Raw genomic sequence first — 18,397 nt, 5'->3', positions numbered from 1 at the left:
GAAAGTGCGTGCAGTTGACAGAATCTGACCAGAACACTTGTAGGTGCTCAAGGCACATCCTTGCGGTACCTTTGGAAGCATAATTATGCATTGGCGCTCATAGATATTCCCAGATGAGGGCTGTGGTCCACCCTCTCCAGGACTCCACACTTTCTGTTGGAGAAGTGCATTCCCTCCAAGTCCAGATCTAGCAACACTGGGGCTGCTGAGTGCAGTAGTTACTCGTCTGCTGTCAGACAAAACTCAGTTCACATCCTGCCCTCACTAGTTATTTGCTGTGTGACCTTGAACAACTTTCTTAACCTCTCCGAGTCCCTTCAATATCTTCTGTATTTGAAATGTAGGTAAGCATGGATGTCTTTGGATGCTATCACGAGCAAGGCCACATTGCAGCAGAGACATAGACAGGCTCACAAAAGGAGGAGGTTCTCTCTCTTTTCCTTTTGCACTGACTGTTCCCTTTTCTTAGAAGGCTCCCTCTCAGATCTCCACAGAGCTCCCTCCCTCACTTCCTTTAGGGCTGCCCTCAAGTGTCATTTCATTACCTTATTTAGCGCAACTTTCTTTTCCATTCTACTCTCGACCCTGGCTCATTTCTTTCATTTTCCATTATCTGATGTTATCTAACATAATACATCCCACATGCCTAATCCCCCCATCCCATACTCTCTGGTACCTTTTTCTTGTAAATGGCTCTGTGAAGGATCATTTTATGTCTTTCATTTTTTTCAATCCTGTTTTCTTGGCACCTTAAAAAGAATCTGACCGAAAGTGAGGAGTAAATAATTACTTAGTGAATGAAGGCATTTTTCTCAAACCCGTCTGATTTCTCTGAAGTCTTAGTCACACCCCAATCTCAGCAGATCCTCCTATTCCAGGGTCCCTCTGTGCCTGAAAATCAGAGAACAGGTTCGTGCAGACTCCACCCCTCCCCCATTCTGTCACTATCCATAGGTGGGGAGGAACTGGTCTCTCTTAGTTCTAGAGTGTTTCTGCCTTTCTGACTCCCTCTCCCCCCCCTCAACAGCACCCTTGGATCTTCTCTCATCCTCTGAACAGCCTCCCTCTTGGAAGGTCCATGTTGTTCAAGGTAACACTTTCTACGAGTGCCTTTTCCTTCTATTCCCCACACTGGAGCATCTGCAAAAAAGAAAATCCCTCTGTCCCCTCCCCACCCAGTCCTAAATCAGCCTGGTCTCTGCAGGAGACCCGCCCTTGTGGGGCTGAAGCTACTCCAGTCCTGATTTTGTCTTCATTACTCACTTCCTCGGAAGTGAGCACCAATCAATGTCAGTTTCTCTTTCGCTCAGTTGCTCACCTGGCTCACTGGCTCCGCCCTGCTCTGGGCTTTCCAGGGTTAGCCTGTAGCTGTGTTTTCACTTTTCCTACATCAGCTGGGATTGCCCAACTGCACAGGCTAAAAGCTGCACCATGGAGCTCAGGCAGCAGTTACACCTCAGACCAGACAGAGCTGGAAGTTCAGAGACACGAACGGAGCAACGAGCCGAGATCCAGAAGAGGAGGCTGAAGTCAGAGACGCCAGACAAGACTGAGATCCCAGGCAACAGCCTCCGAGTGGACACTTGATCCCCGATTCTGACAGACACCAGAGAGCAGGAATGAAGCTGGGTGAGCCCCCGCATCACTGTCTGGGACCCTCACCTCCCCAGAGCCTGCACCCTCACTCCCTGACGCCCTCCCTCCCCTCACCTTTCTATCCTTCCTTAACCAGACATGGCCCCAGGCTGCACGCTGGTGCTGGTGCTGATGCTGATGACTGCGGCGCTGAGCAGGACAGGAGCAGTTCCTGTGCCCTCTGCACCCAGGGCCCTCCCACCTGCCAGGGGCTGCCACATGGCCCAGTTCAAGTCTCTGTCCCCTCAAGAGCTGCAGGCCTTCAAGACGGTCAGGGATGCCTTTGTGAGTCTCCCCACCCCTCCTGCAGTGGGTGAGCCCCCAGCCGCCTCCTGTGGGCTCCTAGACCACCTGGGCTGCAGGCGGGTCTGCCCCCCTCCACGGGGCTGACCTCCCCCCTCCCCGCAGTGGGCGACCCCCTGTCCTGCACTGGATGAGCCTCTACCATCCTTTGGGAAGTGAACCTCCCGCCTCTGTTGCTGGCCATCCTCCGGTCTCCCTGCCCCGCCCCCCACCGTCCCTCCCGCTGTGACCCGACCTTGCCCTTGCTCTCTAGGAAGACTCGCGCTTGCAGAAGGACTGGGACTGCGGCGGCCGCCTGTTCCCCAGGACCCGGGACCTGAAGCACCTGCAGGTGAGCAGGGAGAGTCAGGCCCGCCTGCCCTCAGCTGCCCTGGCTCCGCAGGTGCCCCCTCACCTCCTCCTTCTCTCCCTGCCCTCCCCAGTCCTCTCCCACCGCTTCCCCTCAGCCAACCTCGTGGACTGTGTCTCTCACCTGCCCCTGCCTCCCCTCCCTCTGTCCCTTCCCCTGCCCCCCTCAGCTGCTCCCCCTCCTGCCCCCCCACCTATCCCCTCACCTGCCCCCCTCACCTGTCCCCTCACCTGCCCCCTCACCTGCCCCCTCACCTGTCCCCTCACCTGCCCCCTCACCTGCCCCCTCACCTGTCCCCCCACCTGCCCCCTCACCTGGCCCCCTCACCTGGCCCCTCACCTGCCCCCTCATCTGCCCCCTCACCTGCCCCCTCCCTGCCCCCCACCTGCCCCCTCACCTGGCCCCCTCACCTGCCCCCTCCCTGCCTCCCTCAGCTGCCCCCCTCAGCTGCCCCCTCACCTGTCCCCTCACCTGCCCCCTCCCTGCCCCCCTCACCTGCCCCCTCACCTGGCCCCTCACCTGCCCCCCTCACCTGTCCCCTCACCTGTCCCCTCACCTGCCCCCTCCCTGCCCCCCTCACCTGCCCCCTCACCTGGCCCCTCACCTGCCCCCCTCACCTGGCCCCTCACCTGCCCCCTCACCTGCCCCCTCCCTGCCCCCCTCAGCTGCCCCCCACCTGCCCCCTCACCTGGCCCCCTCACCTGGTCTCTCTCACGTGCAGCTCTCACGTGTCTTCTGTCTCCTCAGGTGTGGGAGCGCCCCGTGGCTCTGGAGGCAGAGCTGGCCCTGACGCTGACGGTCCTGGACGCCATGGCTAACTCGTCCCTGGGCCGCAGCCTGGAGCAGCCCCTTCTCACGCTGCAGCACATCCACTCCAAGCTCCAGGCCTGTGTGAGTGCTGGGGCCCCAGGCCGGGTCTGGGCTCTGACCGCCTGGGCGTCCCCCTCGGTCCCCGGCTCCACCTCACAGCCTCACCCCTCTCTCCTCTGCCCCCAGGTCCCAGCTCAGCCCACAGCAGGCCCCAGGCCCCGGGGCCGCCTCCACCACTGGCTGCACCGGCTCCAGGAGGCCCAAAAGAAGGTGAGTGAGCGGAGAAAGCAAACCGATGTCCGGGGCAGCTGGGATCCCAGGCGTGGGAGATACTGAGCCGTCCCCCTCTTCCCTCAGGAGTCCCAGGACTGCCTCGAAGCCTCCGTGATGTTCAACCTCTTCCGCCTCCTCACCCGGGACCTGAAATGTGTTGCCAGTGGAGACCAGTGTGTCTGACCCTGGAGACCCGCCTGCAACCTGTCCCACCCTTTTAGATATTTTTTATGCACCAACTACCTCCACTGAATTACTGGTTCTAGATTTCTATATTTTTATTAAGCCCCTAAATTATATTTATTCTTGTACTTTTTATACAATGTGTGAAAATAAACTATTTGTTCATGACATTGACCTTGTTTATATGTGTCTGAATACGTGACTGCGTATGTGGCAGGGGGAATGGGAAGAGAGAACCGAAGAGAATATGAAAGAACAGGGACTGGCCTGGTGGCACAGTGGAAAAGAATCTGCCTGCTAGTGCAGGGAGTGTGGCTCAGTTCCTGGTTGGGGAGGATTCCACGTGCCATGGAGCAGCTAAGCCTGTGGGAGCAGCTCCTGAGGTAGCACTCTACAGCTCACATGCTGTGGGCCCTTGAGGTGCAACTGCTGAAGTACATGCTCGCAGGGCCTGTGCTGAGCCACAGAGAGACCCCTGCAATGAGCAGCCCATGCACTGAAACAAAGAGTGGCCCCTGTTTTCTGCAACTAGAGAAACCCTGCATGCAACAGTAAAGACCCAGTGCAGCCAAAAATAAAGAAGTAAATCATATTTAAAAAGAGACTATAAAAGAATGAATGAGCAAGGAGTGCAAGAATCACTAAGGATTTTTCCAACCACCACAAGGGGAGATTTTATTGCACCATAAGCTGTCATTACATTAAGAAATAAGATGTCTAGAGGTGGCTGGGTCTGGGTCAGATCAGTGGGACAATGTCTTTATCATGGACCTACAGTCTGTATCTGTGAGTATGTCTAAGGATATGTGTTAAAATTGTGATTATGGTTCATTCACCCCAACTACCTGTGGTTCTGAACGTGGGATGGCTTGTCAGATTGGACATTTGCTGGGAGAATTATCACAGAGGAAGTTATCATCAAAAACTATTTAGTTCCACTGTGAGCATTGTTCTATGTAGACAATTGTGTTGGCTACAAATCATTTTGGTTTCTGATCTATGTGTCTTTCATTTCCTTTTCTTGCCTTATCGGAATGGATAGGACTGCACTATTATGTTGAGTAAGAAGGGTGAGAGAGAACATATTTTCCTTCTTCCTGATCTTAGGGGGAAAGCATTCAGTTTCACCACTGAGTGTAAATGTCAGCTGTAGGGTTTTTTTTTTTTTTTGTAGATGCTCTTTTCTTTCTTTCTTTTTAAAAAATTTATATATTGATTTGGCTGTGCCAGGTCTTAATTGCTGCATGTGGGATCTAGTTTCTTGACCAGGGATCAAACCCTGGCCCCCAGCATTGGGAGCATGGAGTCTTACACTGGGCCACCATGGAAGTCCCAAGATGCTTTTTTTTTCAAGTTGAGGAAGTTCCTTTTCATTCCTATTTTTTCTAAGAGTTTTCAAAAATCATAAATGAATGTTTGTGTTTGGAAAATGTTTTTTCTTCATTGATATGATCATGTGATCTTTTTTTTCTTTAGCCTGTCTTGGTGAATTGTATTGATTGGTTTTCAAATGTTGAACCAATCTCGTATGCTTGGAATGAATCCCTTAGGTGGTAGGGTATAATTCTTTCGATGTGCTGCTGAATTCTATGTGCCAACATTTTGCTAAGGATTTTTGTGTCTGTATGCATTACTTTACTTTGTGTAATAACAAGTTCAGACTATTCTTTAAGCCAGTCGAGTTAAAACTTACTGTGTGCTCTGCTGTCACTTCAGTCACGTCTGGCTCTGCGACCCTATGGACTGTAGCCCGCCAGGCTTCTCCGTCCATAGGATTCTCCAGTCAAGAATACTGGAGTAGGTTGCCATGCCCTCCTCCAGGGGATCTTCCCAGACCTGGGATTGAACCCACCTCTCCTGTGTCTCCTGCATTACAGGAGAATTCTTTATTGTTGGGCCACCAGGTAAGCCCAAAACTTACTGTTACTTGCAGCCAAAAGCGTCCTTAATGATACACGTGGAAATGAAAGGCAGGTTTCCCACAGAGCTGACGAATTCTGGCTGTATGAGATTGTTATGCCTCCACCATACCCAAGCCTGTAAAGAGCCCTCATAATCAGTATCATGGAAGCGGGGCAGAAGATGAATAACCTGGAGCTACAGTCCAGGTGAACAGGCTCTTCTGCCTACCCCAGTCTCTATGACATCGCTGTTCCTTCAAACCTCTGTTTCTTGAAAGTTTCACTCCAACTCTTTCAAGTCTTCTCTGCTTCCTCTTATCAGTGACTCCATCATGTCTTTTCTCTCTCTCCAAACAGATTGCTTTGCTCTCTTCCTCACAGAAGCTACCAGGTAAAAATTCCACATCATCTATACCACACCCTACCTGTCCCCACCCTCCTCTTGCTTCCCCATCAAGATCAGTGAGCCGCCTTTCTTCCTAACTTGGACCAGTGCCTGACCCTGTTCCCTCTTATGTCCTTCCTCCATAAATTATCCTTCTCTTAGCCTCCATTTTCTCAAACTTCCTTTCTACAAGTACCCGCCCATTGGTAGTCTCCTCTTTTATTAAATCCCTTTCTTAATCTGTCCTCTTTTCTGCAACTGTTTCTCCATCTCCCTTTACCGGCTCCACCTCTTTCTCGACTCCAGGTCTCTGTAACCCCTACCGTCGGCTTCTGTTCCCAGATCTGCACTCCCCAACAACAATCTCCTTACAGCTAAATCCTGCATTACTTCTCCAGTTCTCACCCTAGAAGACTTCTCAGCAGCAGCTAACCCATTCCTCAGTAACTCCTTCTTGTAACTCTCTCCTACTTTGACCTTCGCGATACCACGCTCTTCTTGTCTTCTTTCCATGTCTGCCTGCTTCTTCTCAGTCACATTTTCTGGTTCTCTTTCTTCTTCCATATCTCTTGAATACTGGAGTGTCTCAGGGGCCTATCCTAGATTCTCATTTCTCTTCTCTATACTCTCTTTGGGGTCTTCTCACAAATCCTCATAGATTCACCAACTATATTCTCATTGACTACTTTTGCATCAGCCTACTTAACCTGGGTTATGCTTCAGCAACAAATGACCCTCAAACCAGATGCTTATAACAACAAAGGTTTATTGCTTACTCATGCAACACAACCGTTGTGAGTAGGCTGACTCTCAGCTTCTCACTGGGATCCAAGATGAAGGTGCAGTTCTATCTTGGACTTTGATGGTCTTAGAGAGAGTAGAGAGACAAGAGCACATGATGGACTAGTCACTGGCTCTTAGAACTTCTGCTCAGAAATGATACAGATCACTTCACTTCCATCCCCATTTCATTGGCCCAAGCAAGTGACACAGCCATGTCTGAGGTCAATTGGGTAGAGATTAATAGTTTCCCACAGAAATGGATTCCTCTCTTTGGAAGGTGAGAAGATATATTTATTTACTTTTGACGTGTGTCTGGTCTTAGTTGTGGTGCAGGGGCTCTCATTTTGCAGAGTGCAGGCTTAGTTGCCACACAGCATGTGGGATCTTAGTTCCCAGACCAGAGATCAAAACCGCATCTGTTGCATTGGTAGGTGGGTTCTTCATCATTGGACCACCAGGGAAGTCCCCGGGAAGAAAATATTTTGAATGATAAGGCAATATAAAACATCTTAAGTTCTTATCTCCAACTCTGACTTTAAAGACAGGATAAATTAGCATTATTATTGTGCATAGAAATCAGCTCAAGTTCAGATCTAAACTGGACCAGCTGATAAGCCAATAGTAACAAAGACTGTCCCTGAAAGTTCCCTTGCCATCTTCTGAATAATGGTCCTTAGAAAGGGATTGACTGGTGGAAACTCCCATAAGAAGAGCTAGTCCACAGGGCTGAGAAGGCAGGATCAGCGTCCACTCTCCATGGTTCTGAACACCACTGACAGCTAGAAGAAGGTGGTTTCTTCCATCACTGGGAGCTTGGTGACTGCCTGTTAACTTCTTCAGCACTTACAGATTTTTTAAAATGGCATATTGTCATATCACATGTGGTTGGAGAACAAATGGAACAATCCTACTGTGTGTGAAATGCAAATATGTTTACAGGGATTTTTTCTTTTTCCTTAAATAACAGAAAACTTCAATTCAACTTGCTTAAACAATCAGGACATTGTAATTTCATACAACAAGAAACCTGATGGTAAGATAGATCAGGAGTTGGCTCATTCAAAAAATCACACTAATGTTATTAATAATTCAAATTCTTCCCATCTTTCAGCTGTGCATTTCAGCTGCCTCCTCAGGTTTGATCATCTCAGGTTGTAAGGTGGCTACCACAGTTCCAGACACTAAATCCTTGGGGCAGAAAAAGGAAAGAATATCCATGTGTCCTGCTTATCACTAAGGAAAACCTTTCCCAGAAGCCTCCTAGCAGACTTCCCTGTAACCCCACACCAACAACTCATTAAGAAGAACAAATCCCAGGACTTCCCTGGTGGTTCAGTGATTCACAGTCTGTTTCGCAGTGCAGGGGATGTGGGTTCAATCCCTGTTTGGGGAACTAAGATCCAACATATCTCAGACCCTGTGTGATGCAACTGCTGAGTCTGCAAGTCACAGCTAGAGAGCTCATGCACCGCAACAAAAGATCCTGTGGGCCAAAACTAAGACCCGACATAGCCAAAGAAGTAAATAGTTTCCAAAATTTGCAATCCTCTGTGCTGTGCTTAGTTGCTCAGTTGTGTCTGACTCTTTGTGACCCCGTGGCCTGTAGCCTGCCAGGCTCCTCTGTCCATGGGGATTCTCCAGGCAAGAACACTGGAGTGGGTTGTCATGTCCCGGTCCGGGGGATCTTCCCAACTCAGGTATCAAATCAGGGTCTCCTGTATTGCAGGCAGATTCTTTACCAGCTGAGCCACCAGGGAAACCCCAGTGGTCCTGATATCCCAGTGCCTGACTTTCCACCTCTCCCCCCAGCAAATATCTCCTTCCAACATATCGTAAATGTGCTTACTTACTGGAACTTCCCTGGCAGTCCAGTGGTTAAGACTTTGAGCTTCCACTTTAGGGGGCATGGGTTTGATCCCTGGTTGGGGAACTAAAATTCCACTTGCTATAATGTGGTCAAAAAATAAATAAATAAATAATAAAAATAGGGACTTCCCTGGTGGTCCAGTGGCTGGAACGCCATGCTCCCAGTGTAGGGGGTTCAAGTTTGATCCCTGGTCAGGGAAGTAGATCTCAGATGCTGCAGCTGAAGATCTCCCGTGCTGAGATGAAGACTGAAGACTCCATGTGCTGCAATTAAGAACTAGCACAGCCGAATAAATAAAATAAATATTTTAAAAATTAAAAAAATTCCAGCTCAATCCTATACCCACTCCAGCTACCACATTTTTCTGCCTCCTTGTATTAGTCAGGATTCTTCAGAGGAACAGAACTCTGGCTGGATACAGATACAGATATAGACTATATATATATAGTTGTTTAGTCACTAAGTCATGTCCAACTCTTTTGTGACCCCATGGACGGTAGTCCACCAGGCTCCTCTTTCCATGGGATTTCCCAGGCAAAAATAATGGAGTGGGTTGCCATTTCCATCTCCAGAGGATCTTTCTGACCCAGGAATTAAACCCACATCCCCTGCATCAGCAGACGGGTTCTTTACAGCTGAACCAGCAGAGAAGCCCTAAATATATACACACATATATATTTATTATAAGGAGTTGGCTTATGCACTATCGAGGCCAAGTCCCAGGGTCTTCCATTGGCCACCTGGAGACCCAGGAGAGCTGATGTGTAGTTCCAGGCTAAGTCCAAAGCCCTGAGAACCAGGAAAGCCTATAGTATAAGTTTCAGTCCCCAAACCAGGATGCTCGCGACTCAGCAAGAGCCAGTGTTCATCTCGAGTCTGAAAGCCAGAAAAGAGCACAATCTCAGCTCAGTGCAGTCAGGCAAATGGAGTTCTCTCTTACTCAACCTTTTCCTTCTATTCAGGTCTGCCATTAATTAGATGAGGTCCACCCACTGTAGGGAGGGCAATATACTTGACTTACTCTACCACTTCAGATGTAATTTAATCCAGAAACACACTCACAGGCATACCTTGAACAATGTTTGGCCAAATGTCTGGACACCCCATGGCCCAATCAAGTTAACATATAAAGCTGACCATCACATGCCATTTTCAGCAATGTTTGTCAAAAGAATTGTCTAGGGACTTCCCTGGTGGTCCAGTGGTTAAGAATCCACCTTCCATCGCCAAACCCAGTGGTTGATACTCAGACCAATGTTTCCTGATGTTTCAGCAGTAATTGACACGGGTGCTCATTCTCTGATCTATGAAACACATTCTTCTCTGGTTCCCACTTTCCTGGTTTTCCTTCTCTCTCTGGAGGTTCCTTCTCAGTTCCTTTTCTGATTTTCCATCTCCTGGAACATCCAGGGCTCATCACAGTGCTTATCTCTCATCTATCTGTGATGCATGTATTTATTCTCATGGCTTAGAACCCAATCCCATCTCTATAGTCACGGCTTTGTGGCGGATTGAATTCTTGGTACATATTCTTCCCCTTTCCTGCATTTAACCCTTCCCATGGTCTCATTGAAGGCAGAGTTTACTTCTCTGTCCCTTGATTTTGGACCCAGCCATGTGACTTTTTAAAGCTAATGATATATATATATATATATATATATATATATATATATATATGCAATGATATACAACAATGTGCCTATTCTCAGTCCAGTCCTCAAGAAGCCTCATGGGTTTCCTGTTATCTCCTGGGGTTTTGCTCTGATGCTGAGAAGAGCTCTCCTGGCTTGCTGCTCTCCTTTAGCTTGGCCTCAGACCTGAGCCATCCAGACCCTCAGCTTGAATCAGAGCCACCCAACTGAACCCAATCGGAATCATCCAACCCCAGAGGTCAGCAGAGCCATCCCCAGCTCATCTGCAGAGAGCTGAGCTAAGTCAATGGTTACTGTGTTTTTGTGGTTGTTTATTACACAGCACACACTGACTGATACACCTCCCAAACTTAGCTTTCCAGACCTCACTCCTGAACTCCAGGCTTACACATCAAACTCACTACTGAACAACTCCATTTGGATATCTAATGGGCTTCTCAAACTTATCATGCCGGAAATGTAACTCCTGCTCTTCCCCACCCTAAACCTGTTTCTTCTGCAATCTTTCTTATCCTAGAAAACGGAAGCTCCATGTTTCCAGATCCCCAAGCCAAAGACCTTGGAATCATCATTGGTTCCTGTCTTTCGCCCATCTCCCACATCCAGTTAGTAAGTCCAGTTGATGCTACTTGTAAGAATATACTGCACTGGGCCCTTGCTTACTTCCTCACTGGCCCCACCCTGCTCCTGTCCACGCTCTCTCAGCTGGACCATGGCAGCAGCCTCTTCCCTGTGCTCCCCAGTCCTGCTGTGGACCCTTAGTCTGATCCCCACATGAAGCCAGAGGAAATCTGCAAATACCTGAGTCAAGTCAGGCCCCTCCCCTACCCAGAGCGCTCTTCTGGCTCCATCTCACTCACAGTGTGTTCACTGACCAATGAATAAATAAACCAAGTAACCACATACACGCCAAAGTAAAATCAATCTTTAAAAAAAACCAAATGGGTTTGCATTACCCTAATGATTAGCGGCCATCTTTACACGTGCTTATTAGTCATTTGCATAAAAATGAGTCTTTAAAAAATGTTTTGCCCATTTGGCTGCATCAGGTCGTAGTTACAGCACAGAGACCTTTGTTGCATCACGTGGGACCTATCTGCTGCAGTGCATGGACTCTCTAGTGGCAGCACTGAGGCTCAGTAATTGTGGTGTGCGGGCTTAGTTGCTCCACAGCAGGTCTTATCTTAGTCCCTGGACCAGGGAATGAATTCCCGTCCCCTGCATTGCAAGGGGAATTCTTAACCACTGGGCCGCCACGAAAGTCTCTGAAACGAGTCTTAGAGGGTCAAAATCAAGGTGTCAATAGGGCTGACTCCTTAGGGAGAATTCTGGGAAAAATTTGATTCCTTGCCTATTTCAACTTCTAGTGGCCCCTATATTCCTGGGCTTGTGGCCTATCTTCAAAGAACATCACTCCAGTCTCTGATTTAGCAGGCATACAGATAATCCAGGACAATCTCCTCATCTCAAGATCCTTAATTCGATTACATGTGTAGTTTCTTTTGCCAAGTAAAGGTCACATTCACGGGTTCCAGGATGAGGACCTGGATATCCCTGGAGGCCATTATCAGCCCACCGCAGTCAGAATTCCCTCTACCGTACACAGGTGGGGCCCCGATGCTGGGAAAGACCCTGATGTTGGGAAAGATTGAAGGCAGGAGGAAAAGGGGACGACCGAGGATGAGATGGTCCGATGGCATCACCGACTCGATGGACATGAGTTTGAGTAAACTCCGGGAGTTGGTGATGGACAGGGAAGCCTGGCGTGCTGCAGTTCATGGGGTCACAAAGAGTCGGATGAGACTGAGTGACTGAACTGATACCGATCCTGATCAGCCTACCACAGTCAAAATTCCCTCTACCGTATGCAGGTGGTGTAAAGGCTGAATTCCTCTTTCCTCCCTGGAGATTTGTGTCCTATGTGACTGTCTCTCATCCCTCAATCTGCCTCTTACCCAAGCAATGTGACTCTACCTCAATATCTAATCAGTATCTAATACATCAATATCTAATCTTCCTTCAGGAACAGGAAACTTGACTTTCCACCAGGCATACGGCTGATCTTTTTAAAATTTTTAATTAATTAATTTTTGGCTGTGTCGGGTCTTCATAGCTGCACATGGGCTTTCTCCGGTTGCAGTGGGCGGGGGTTACCCTCTAGTTTCAGTGCACAGGCTTCTCATTGCGGTGGCTTCTCTCATTGCAGAGCTTGGGCTCTAGGGCACGCGGGCTCAGTAGTTGCGGTGTGTGGGCTTAATTGCTTCATAGCACGTGGAATCTTCCTGGACCAAACCAGTGATCAAACCAGTGTTCCCTGCAATGACAGGCGGATTCTTCAACACTGGACCACAAGGCAAGTCCACGACTCGATTTCTCATGGCATCGTAGGCTCTCCTATAACTAAGTTCTGACAGTAGGGTGGAGACAGGCGTATCATGTGTCACTTCTAGAAAGAGCTCTTTAAGAATGGAACATTCTCTTCTTCCCTCCCTCTTATTCTTCATCTGTGGTCTGGAGTAAGGATGCAAAGATGGAGTTCAAGAAATCATCTTGGACCATGAAGAGGAAGTCACATATTGATGATGGAGCAACAAGATAGAAGAAGCTTGGTTCTTCGCACTGTGGAGCCCTGGACAGCTTGAGTAGCACCTATCTTCACATGAAAGAGAAGGAAACTTATTTTCAGGAAAATCTCATACTAATTTGTGATAGACAGCCTAACACCCCCGCCAAAGATGCCCTTCCCAGTCCCTAGTCTCGGTGGATATGTTATATTACATGGAACGGGGGAGATACAGTGGCAGATAGAAGAAAAGCTGCTGATCAACTGACGTTAAGGAAATTATCCTGCATTATCTGGGTGAGTTCAATGTGATCACAAAGATCCTTCAAAGTCAGGGAGAGCTTTGAAGATGCTATGTTGCTAATTTTGAAGAAGGAAGGGGCCACAGGCTAAGGGATGTAGGTAGCCTCTAGAAACTAGAAAATGCAAAGAAACAGATTGTTTTCTAGAACCTCTAGAAGGAGGCTTGATTTTAGCCCAGTGAGATCCATTGATTTTAGCACAGGAAGATCCATTTTAGATTTCTGATCTCCATGTCTGTCAGATAACAAATCTGTATTTTATTTAACTATTAAACTTACCTCTTGAAATTGGCTTCTTTTTTTTAAAGTATTTATTTATTTATTTTTGGTTGCACCAGGTCTTACACGTGGGATCTTCGGTCTTTCTTGCAGCATGTGAGATCTTTATTTGCTGTGTGTAGGATCTAGTTCCCTGACCAGGAATCGAACCCAGGCCCCCTGCATTGGGAGTGTAGAGTTTTAGCCACTAGACCACAAGGGAAGTCCCTGTATTGCTTTAAACCACCAAGTTTGTAATCATTTGTTCTGGCATCAATAGAAAACTAACACATAATTGATCCTGTTTTCTTCTCCTGAATCTTTCTCTGTTTTTAAGGGAGAAAATAATGATAATTATCTCATTAATAATGATAAACAAAACCAGCATCAACATTAATAGTCAACAAACTGAGAATTTTTGTGTGCCTGATATAATCTTGGCACACAACACATTATCTTATATAAGCTTCACCACAATTTCACGGAGGAAGTAGGAAGCGTTAAATACAAATGTGGGAAAAGAAAAAAAGGCTGAAAATTAGCAAGCTAAACATCAGTCTCAAACGTTAGGATAAGAACAGCACAATACATTTAAAAAAAAAGAGTAAAAACCAAATGTACAATAGAAATGAATGTTATGTGTTATTGTTAATGAAATAAGAGCAAATTAAAGAAAAACCCTAAGTATACAATAGAGAGGATCTATAAAGCTAAGTGTTGGTTATCGCTAGTAATTTGAAAAAAAAAATTGCAATTGCATCTCAAAGATGGTGAAAAAAATTCAGCCATAAAAAAGGAAAGAAATCTTGCCATTTGAAACAGCATAGATGGCATTATGCTGAGTGAAGTAAGTCAGACCGGGAAAGACAAACGCTGCGTGATTTCACCTTTTTTTTTTTTTTTTCTGCACTGTGAGGCATGTGGGATCCTAGTTCCCCTGTATTGGGAGCACAGAGTTTTAACCGTTGGACTGCCTGATCTCACTTTTATATGGAATCTAAAAAACAAACAAAAAGCTGAACTCATACAGAAACCAAGAACAGATTGATGGATGAATGAAGGTGGTCACAAGGGACACAGTTCTAGTTATAAAATAGGTAAATCCTGGGGATGTAACGTACAGCATGGTGACTATGGTTAACAATACTGTATCGTATATTTAAGAGTTGCTGGATTCCCTGGTGGCTCAGTGGTAAAGAATCCACCTGCCAATGCAGAAGACACAGGTTCAATCCCCCATCCGAGAAGATCCACATGCCTCAGAGCAACTAAACTCGTGGGCCACAACGATTGAGCCTGTGATCGAGAGCCTGCAAGGGCAACTACTGATACCAGAGGGCCCTAGAAAGAGCCATGTTCCGAAGTGAGAGAAGTAACTAGAGAGTAGCCCCTGCTTGACACAACTAGAGAAGAGCTGGGGCAGGAACAAAGACCCAGCACAGCCAAAATAGATAAACAAATTTTTAAAAAAAGCTAAGAGAGGAGATCTTAACAGTTCTCACCACAAGGCAAAAAATGTAATTATTTGAGGGTATGGATGTTAACTTACTGCGGTAATCATTTCACAATATATACATATACCATTAAGTTGTAGATCTTAAACATATACAATGCTATATGTCAATTATGGGCTTCCCTGGTGGCTGAGACTGTAAAGAATCTGCCTGCAATGCAGGAGACCTGGGTTCGATCCCTGGGTGGGGAAAATCCCCTGGAGAAGTGAATGGCTACCCATTCTAGTATTCCTGCCTGGAGAATCCCATGGACAGAAGAGCCTCATGGACAGGGGTGGGGGAGCGCCAGCCCATGGGGTGACAAACAGTTGGACAGGACTGAGCAACTAACACTTCCACTTTCATGTCAATAAAACTAGAAACTTATATCTCAGTAAAACTAGGAATGAGAAGAAAAGAGAGAGAGAATGTACCAATGACCAATATAAGCAACAGAGAAGGAAACCTTCTGAAGTTTTGCCATTTGCAGCAACAAAGGTGGACCCAGCGGGTATTTTAGGCTAAGCAAAATAAGACAAGAGAAAGACAGCTACTGTACGGTATTACTTATATGTGGAATCTAAAAAATACAACCAACTAGTGAGGATAACAACAACAAAACAAGAAACAGGGGATTCCTTAGGCGTCCAGTAGTCAGGAAGATCTCACAGCCGAGGTGTCAAAAAAAAAAAAAAAAAAAGGGAGACAGAGAGCAAATTAGTGGTTACCAGTGTGGGGAAGCGGGAAGGGCAATATAGGGGTGGGAGAATGACAGGCACAAACCGCTGGGTGTAAGATAGGCTCAAGGACGTACAGAATGGGAAATATAGCCAGTATTTTATAATAGCTGTAAATGGAGTGTAACCTTTAACAATTGCACAAAAAATAAATAAAACAAAAGAAAACTCTCCTTTACAAGTCTCAGAACTAGAAGAGGGAACTAGCTTTTGTGTGTATTGTCTCGACTTCACACGAGAGGAAACTGAAGCTCCCAGATGCTGAGGAGCTTCCCAAGTTCAGGCAGCCCGTAAGTGGCAGAGTCGGGGTTTGAACCCAAGGCTCCAGCTCTCCCCAGCCGGCTCCAGGAATCTCTGCTTGGGCGCCACCTCGCGGGTACGCCCAGCCTCCCCTCGCCCGGCCCGCAGCCCGCGAGACTCCGCCCCCTCCCCAGATTTGGTTTAGGGTTTTCACTGGGTGGGGCGGGGTGGGGGGGCGGTCTCTGGGTCAAAAGTGTTAACAGCCCTTGGGAATTTCACACTCTGCTTCCTCCACGGGTTGCTCTGAAATTTCATTAGATTTTTCTCTCTCAGTTTCAACGACTCCCCTATGGTGCCCCCGGGCTCCCTACGTCTCCTCCTCAGCCTTGATCGCCTCTGAATTCCTCCATACCCTCCTGGTAGCAGGTTGCCTGTCTGGAGCCAAATTCTTGGCTCTGTCTATCTCAAATGGGAATGTCAGGCTTGCTTAATGGTACCGGGAGCTGGTAGAAAACACGGAACCGAAATCCTACCCCAGACCTGCTGAATCGGATCAGTATCTTAACAGGACCATCTCCACCCCACCTCACCCCCAAGTAATTTGGGACGCAGTGAAGCCTGAGTGCGGCTTCCTAGGTGGCCCTAGTGGTAAAGAACCCATCTGCCAAGGCTAGAAACCTAAGAGATGCAGGTTCGATCCCTGGCAGGGGAAGATCCCCCGGATGAGGGCATGGAAACCCACTCCAGTATTCTTGCCTGGAGAATCCCATGGACAGAGGAGCCTGGTGGGCTGCAGTTCACAGGGCCACAAAGAGTCGGGCACAACAGAAGTGACTGGGGATGCACACATCAGGAAGTTTGAGTAGCCCTGGCCTACAGCACCAGGGGACCATGGGACCCAGGGAGGCTTCCAGATAGGTGCCTCGCCTGAAGCAGATGTAGCTGAGAAAATGGTCTTCAGCTGTGTGTCTTGAAGTTAGATGAGGGGTGACCTTTTGTCTGCACTGGAGAAGGTTCAAGTACATTCCAGAAATTTGGCTTCCAGGTATGGTCTAATGAGACTCCATCATGGAGCCCAAGAGATGTTCCCTTTTCTATTGCTAATGAAATTTGGCTTAATTTGTTTGGAAAAATATATGAAATAAACTTTCTAAGAGTTGAGCAAATTGAGCTATTAATACAGAAAATTCTAGATATAATAAACAGTGACATATGAAGTCTTTGAAGACCAAAGCCCCGACCCAGTGTTCTCAAACTCCAGCGTCAAGTCATCAGGAGGGCATGTAAAACTCAAGACTGTTGGAGGGTATCCTTGGTGGTCCAGTGGTTGAGAATCCACCTATTAACACACGGGACACAAGTTTGATCCCTGCCCAGGAAGATCCCACTTCAGAGCAACTAAGCCCGTTTGCTACAACCACTGAGCCTGCGCTCTAGAGCCTGGGAGCTGCTATTACTGAAGCCTCTACAACTAGAGAGTAGCCCCACTCACTGCAACTAGAGAAAAGCTGGAGTGCAGCAGTGAAGACCTAGCATAGTCATAAATGAATAAATAAATCTTAAACAAACAAACAATCTCCGAGTGTTGGGAATCCCTGGGGGTCTAGTGGTTAGGACTCTGTGCTTTTATAGTCCAGGGTGTGTGTTAGGAACTAAGATCCCTCAAGCCAGCCTGGACAACACCCCCTCGAAACAAAGCCACAAACAAGCAAGCTCAGACTGTTGGGCCCCATCCCTAGAGTTTCTGACTCATAGAACTGGGGTGGAGCTGAGAATCTACATCTCTCACTAGTTTCCAGGGAATGCTGATGGATGCTGTTGGTCCAGAGATCACGTTTTGAGAACTGCTGCTTCCAAACCAGTCAGGGTTGGTTTGGAGGGTTATATCAGCCCTTGAGAATTATATAGAAATGACCCCTCTCAGTGATCTGTCATTTAAAAAGTGATTCATTCTAGTGATCCAGTGTAAGTTTAAGTACTGATTTGAATATTTTCCTGTATTCATGCAGCAGATTTAGCATTTTCATAATGTTATTTATGTTCAGATTCTACCCAGATTGAGACAAAACTTTCTTTTTTCTTCTATTAGCAGTTTCACATGTATACCCAGATATTTTTTATGGTCTGATGAAAAATGTCAAATCAAGACATGAGATGTAAAAAGGGAAATTTTTTTCACATTGTTCAAATAAAAATATATCAGTGGATTTTTTTTTTTAAACCTGCTGTTCCTCCCACTGCATTCCCGGAGTCCTTTGCAGCGCCCCTGTAATAGCTCTTTTCATTGTGTTTGAATTATTGATTTACCATCTAACTTTCTCAAGGGCTCATGGGCTCCTCAAGGGCAGGACATTCTTTCGTTTGAAGAAAAAAAAAAAACGTGCAGTAAAGAGATGTTTATTTTTCTACCATTTGTCCAGTTTATGTTACTAACAGCAAGGAAATTGTTTCCAGAGGAAGATGCCTAGTGAGTGCTCACATGGGCATGTTAGATGTTTGCATGGAGTTTTGCAATTTTGAGATTTCATAGAGCATAGGGTGGGAGTGGTTGAGAACTGGGGCTTTGTCAGTGATGGTGGGCGTGTGATTCTGTTGGCAAGACTTTGTCTGAGGCCGTGTTTCTCTGGCACTGTGTATCAAGCGTATGCCTACACTTAATCCTC

The 18,397-nt window shown here is 47.1% G+C and overlaps 1 protein-coding gene across 2 annotated transcripts; it reads left to right on the top strand.

Annotated features, from left to right (window-relative positions):
- The first annotated feature begins 1,344 nt into the window (after positions 1 to 1,344).
- Positions 1,345 to 3,722, top strand: LOC138419451 (interferon lambda-3-like). 2 transcript variants are annotated; one of them, XM_069552330.1, is made up of 6 exons: positions 1,345 to 1,629; positions 1,733 to 1,920; positions 2,192 to 2,269; positions 3,035 to 3,178; positions 3,284 to 3,367; positions 3,455 to 3,718. In XM_069552330.1, the coding sequence occupies exons 1-6, from the start codon at positions 1,620 to 1,622 to the stop codon at positions 3,551 to 3,553; spliced, it is 603 nt and encodes a 200-aa protein (XP_069408431.1). In that variant the 5' UTR covers positions 1,345 to 1,619; the 3' UTR covers positions 3,554 to 3,718. The 2 variants fall into 2 exon arrangements, with proteins under 2 accessions (XP_069408431.1, XP_069408430.1); XM_069552329.1 differs by having other exon boundaries at positions 1,397 to 1,629; positions 3,035 to 3,367; positions 3,455 to 3,722.
- Positions 3,723 to 18,397: the final 14,675 nt, after the last annotated feature.

The sequence above is a fragment of the Ovis canadensis genome, chromosome 14 (assembly GCF_042477335.2).
Source record: "Ovis canadensis isolate MfBH-ARS-UI-01 breed Bighorn chromosome 14, ARS-UI_OviCan_v2, whole genome shotgun sequence".
In the NCBI taxonomy this organism is placed as follows: domain Eukaryota; kingdom Metazoa; phylum Chordata; class Mammalia; order Artiodactyla; family Bovidae; genus Ovis; species Ovis canadensis.
This window is presented reverse-complemented; position numbering and strand designations above follow the sequence as displayed.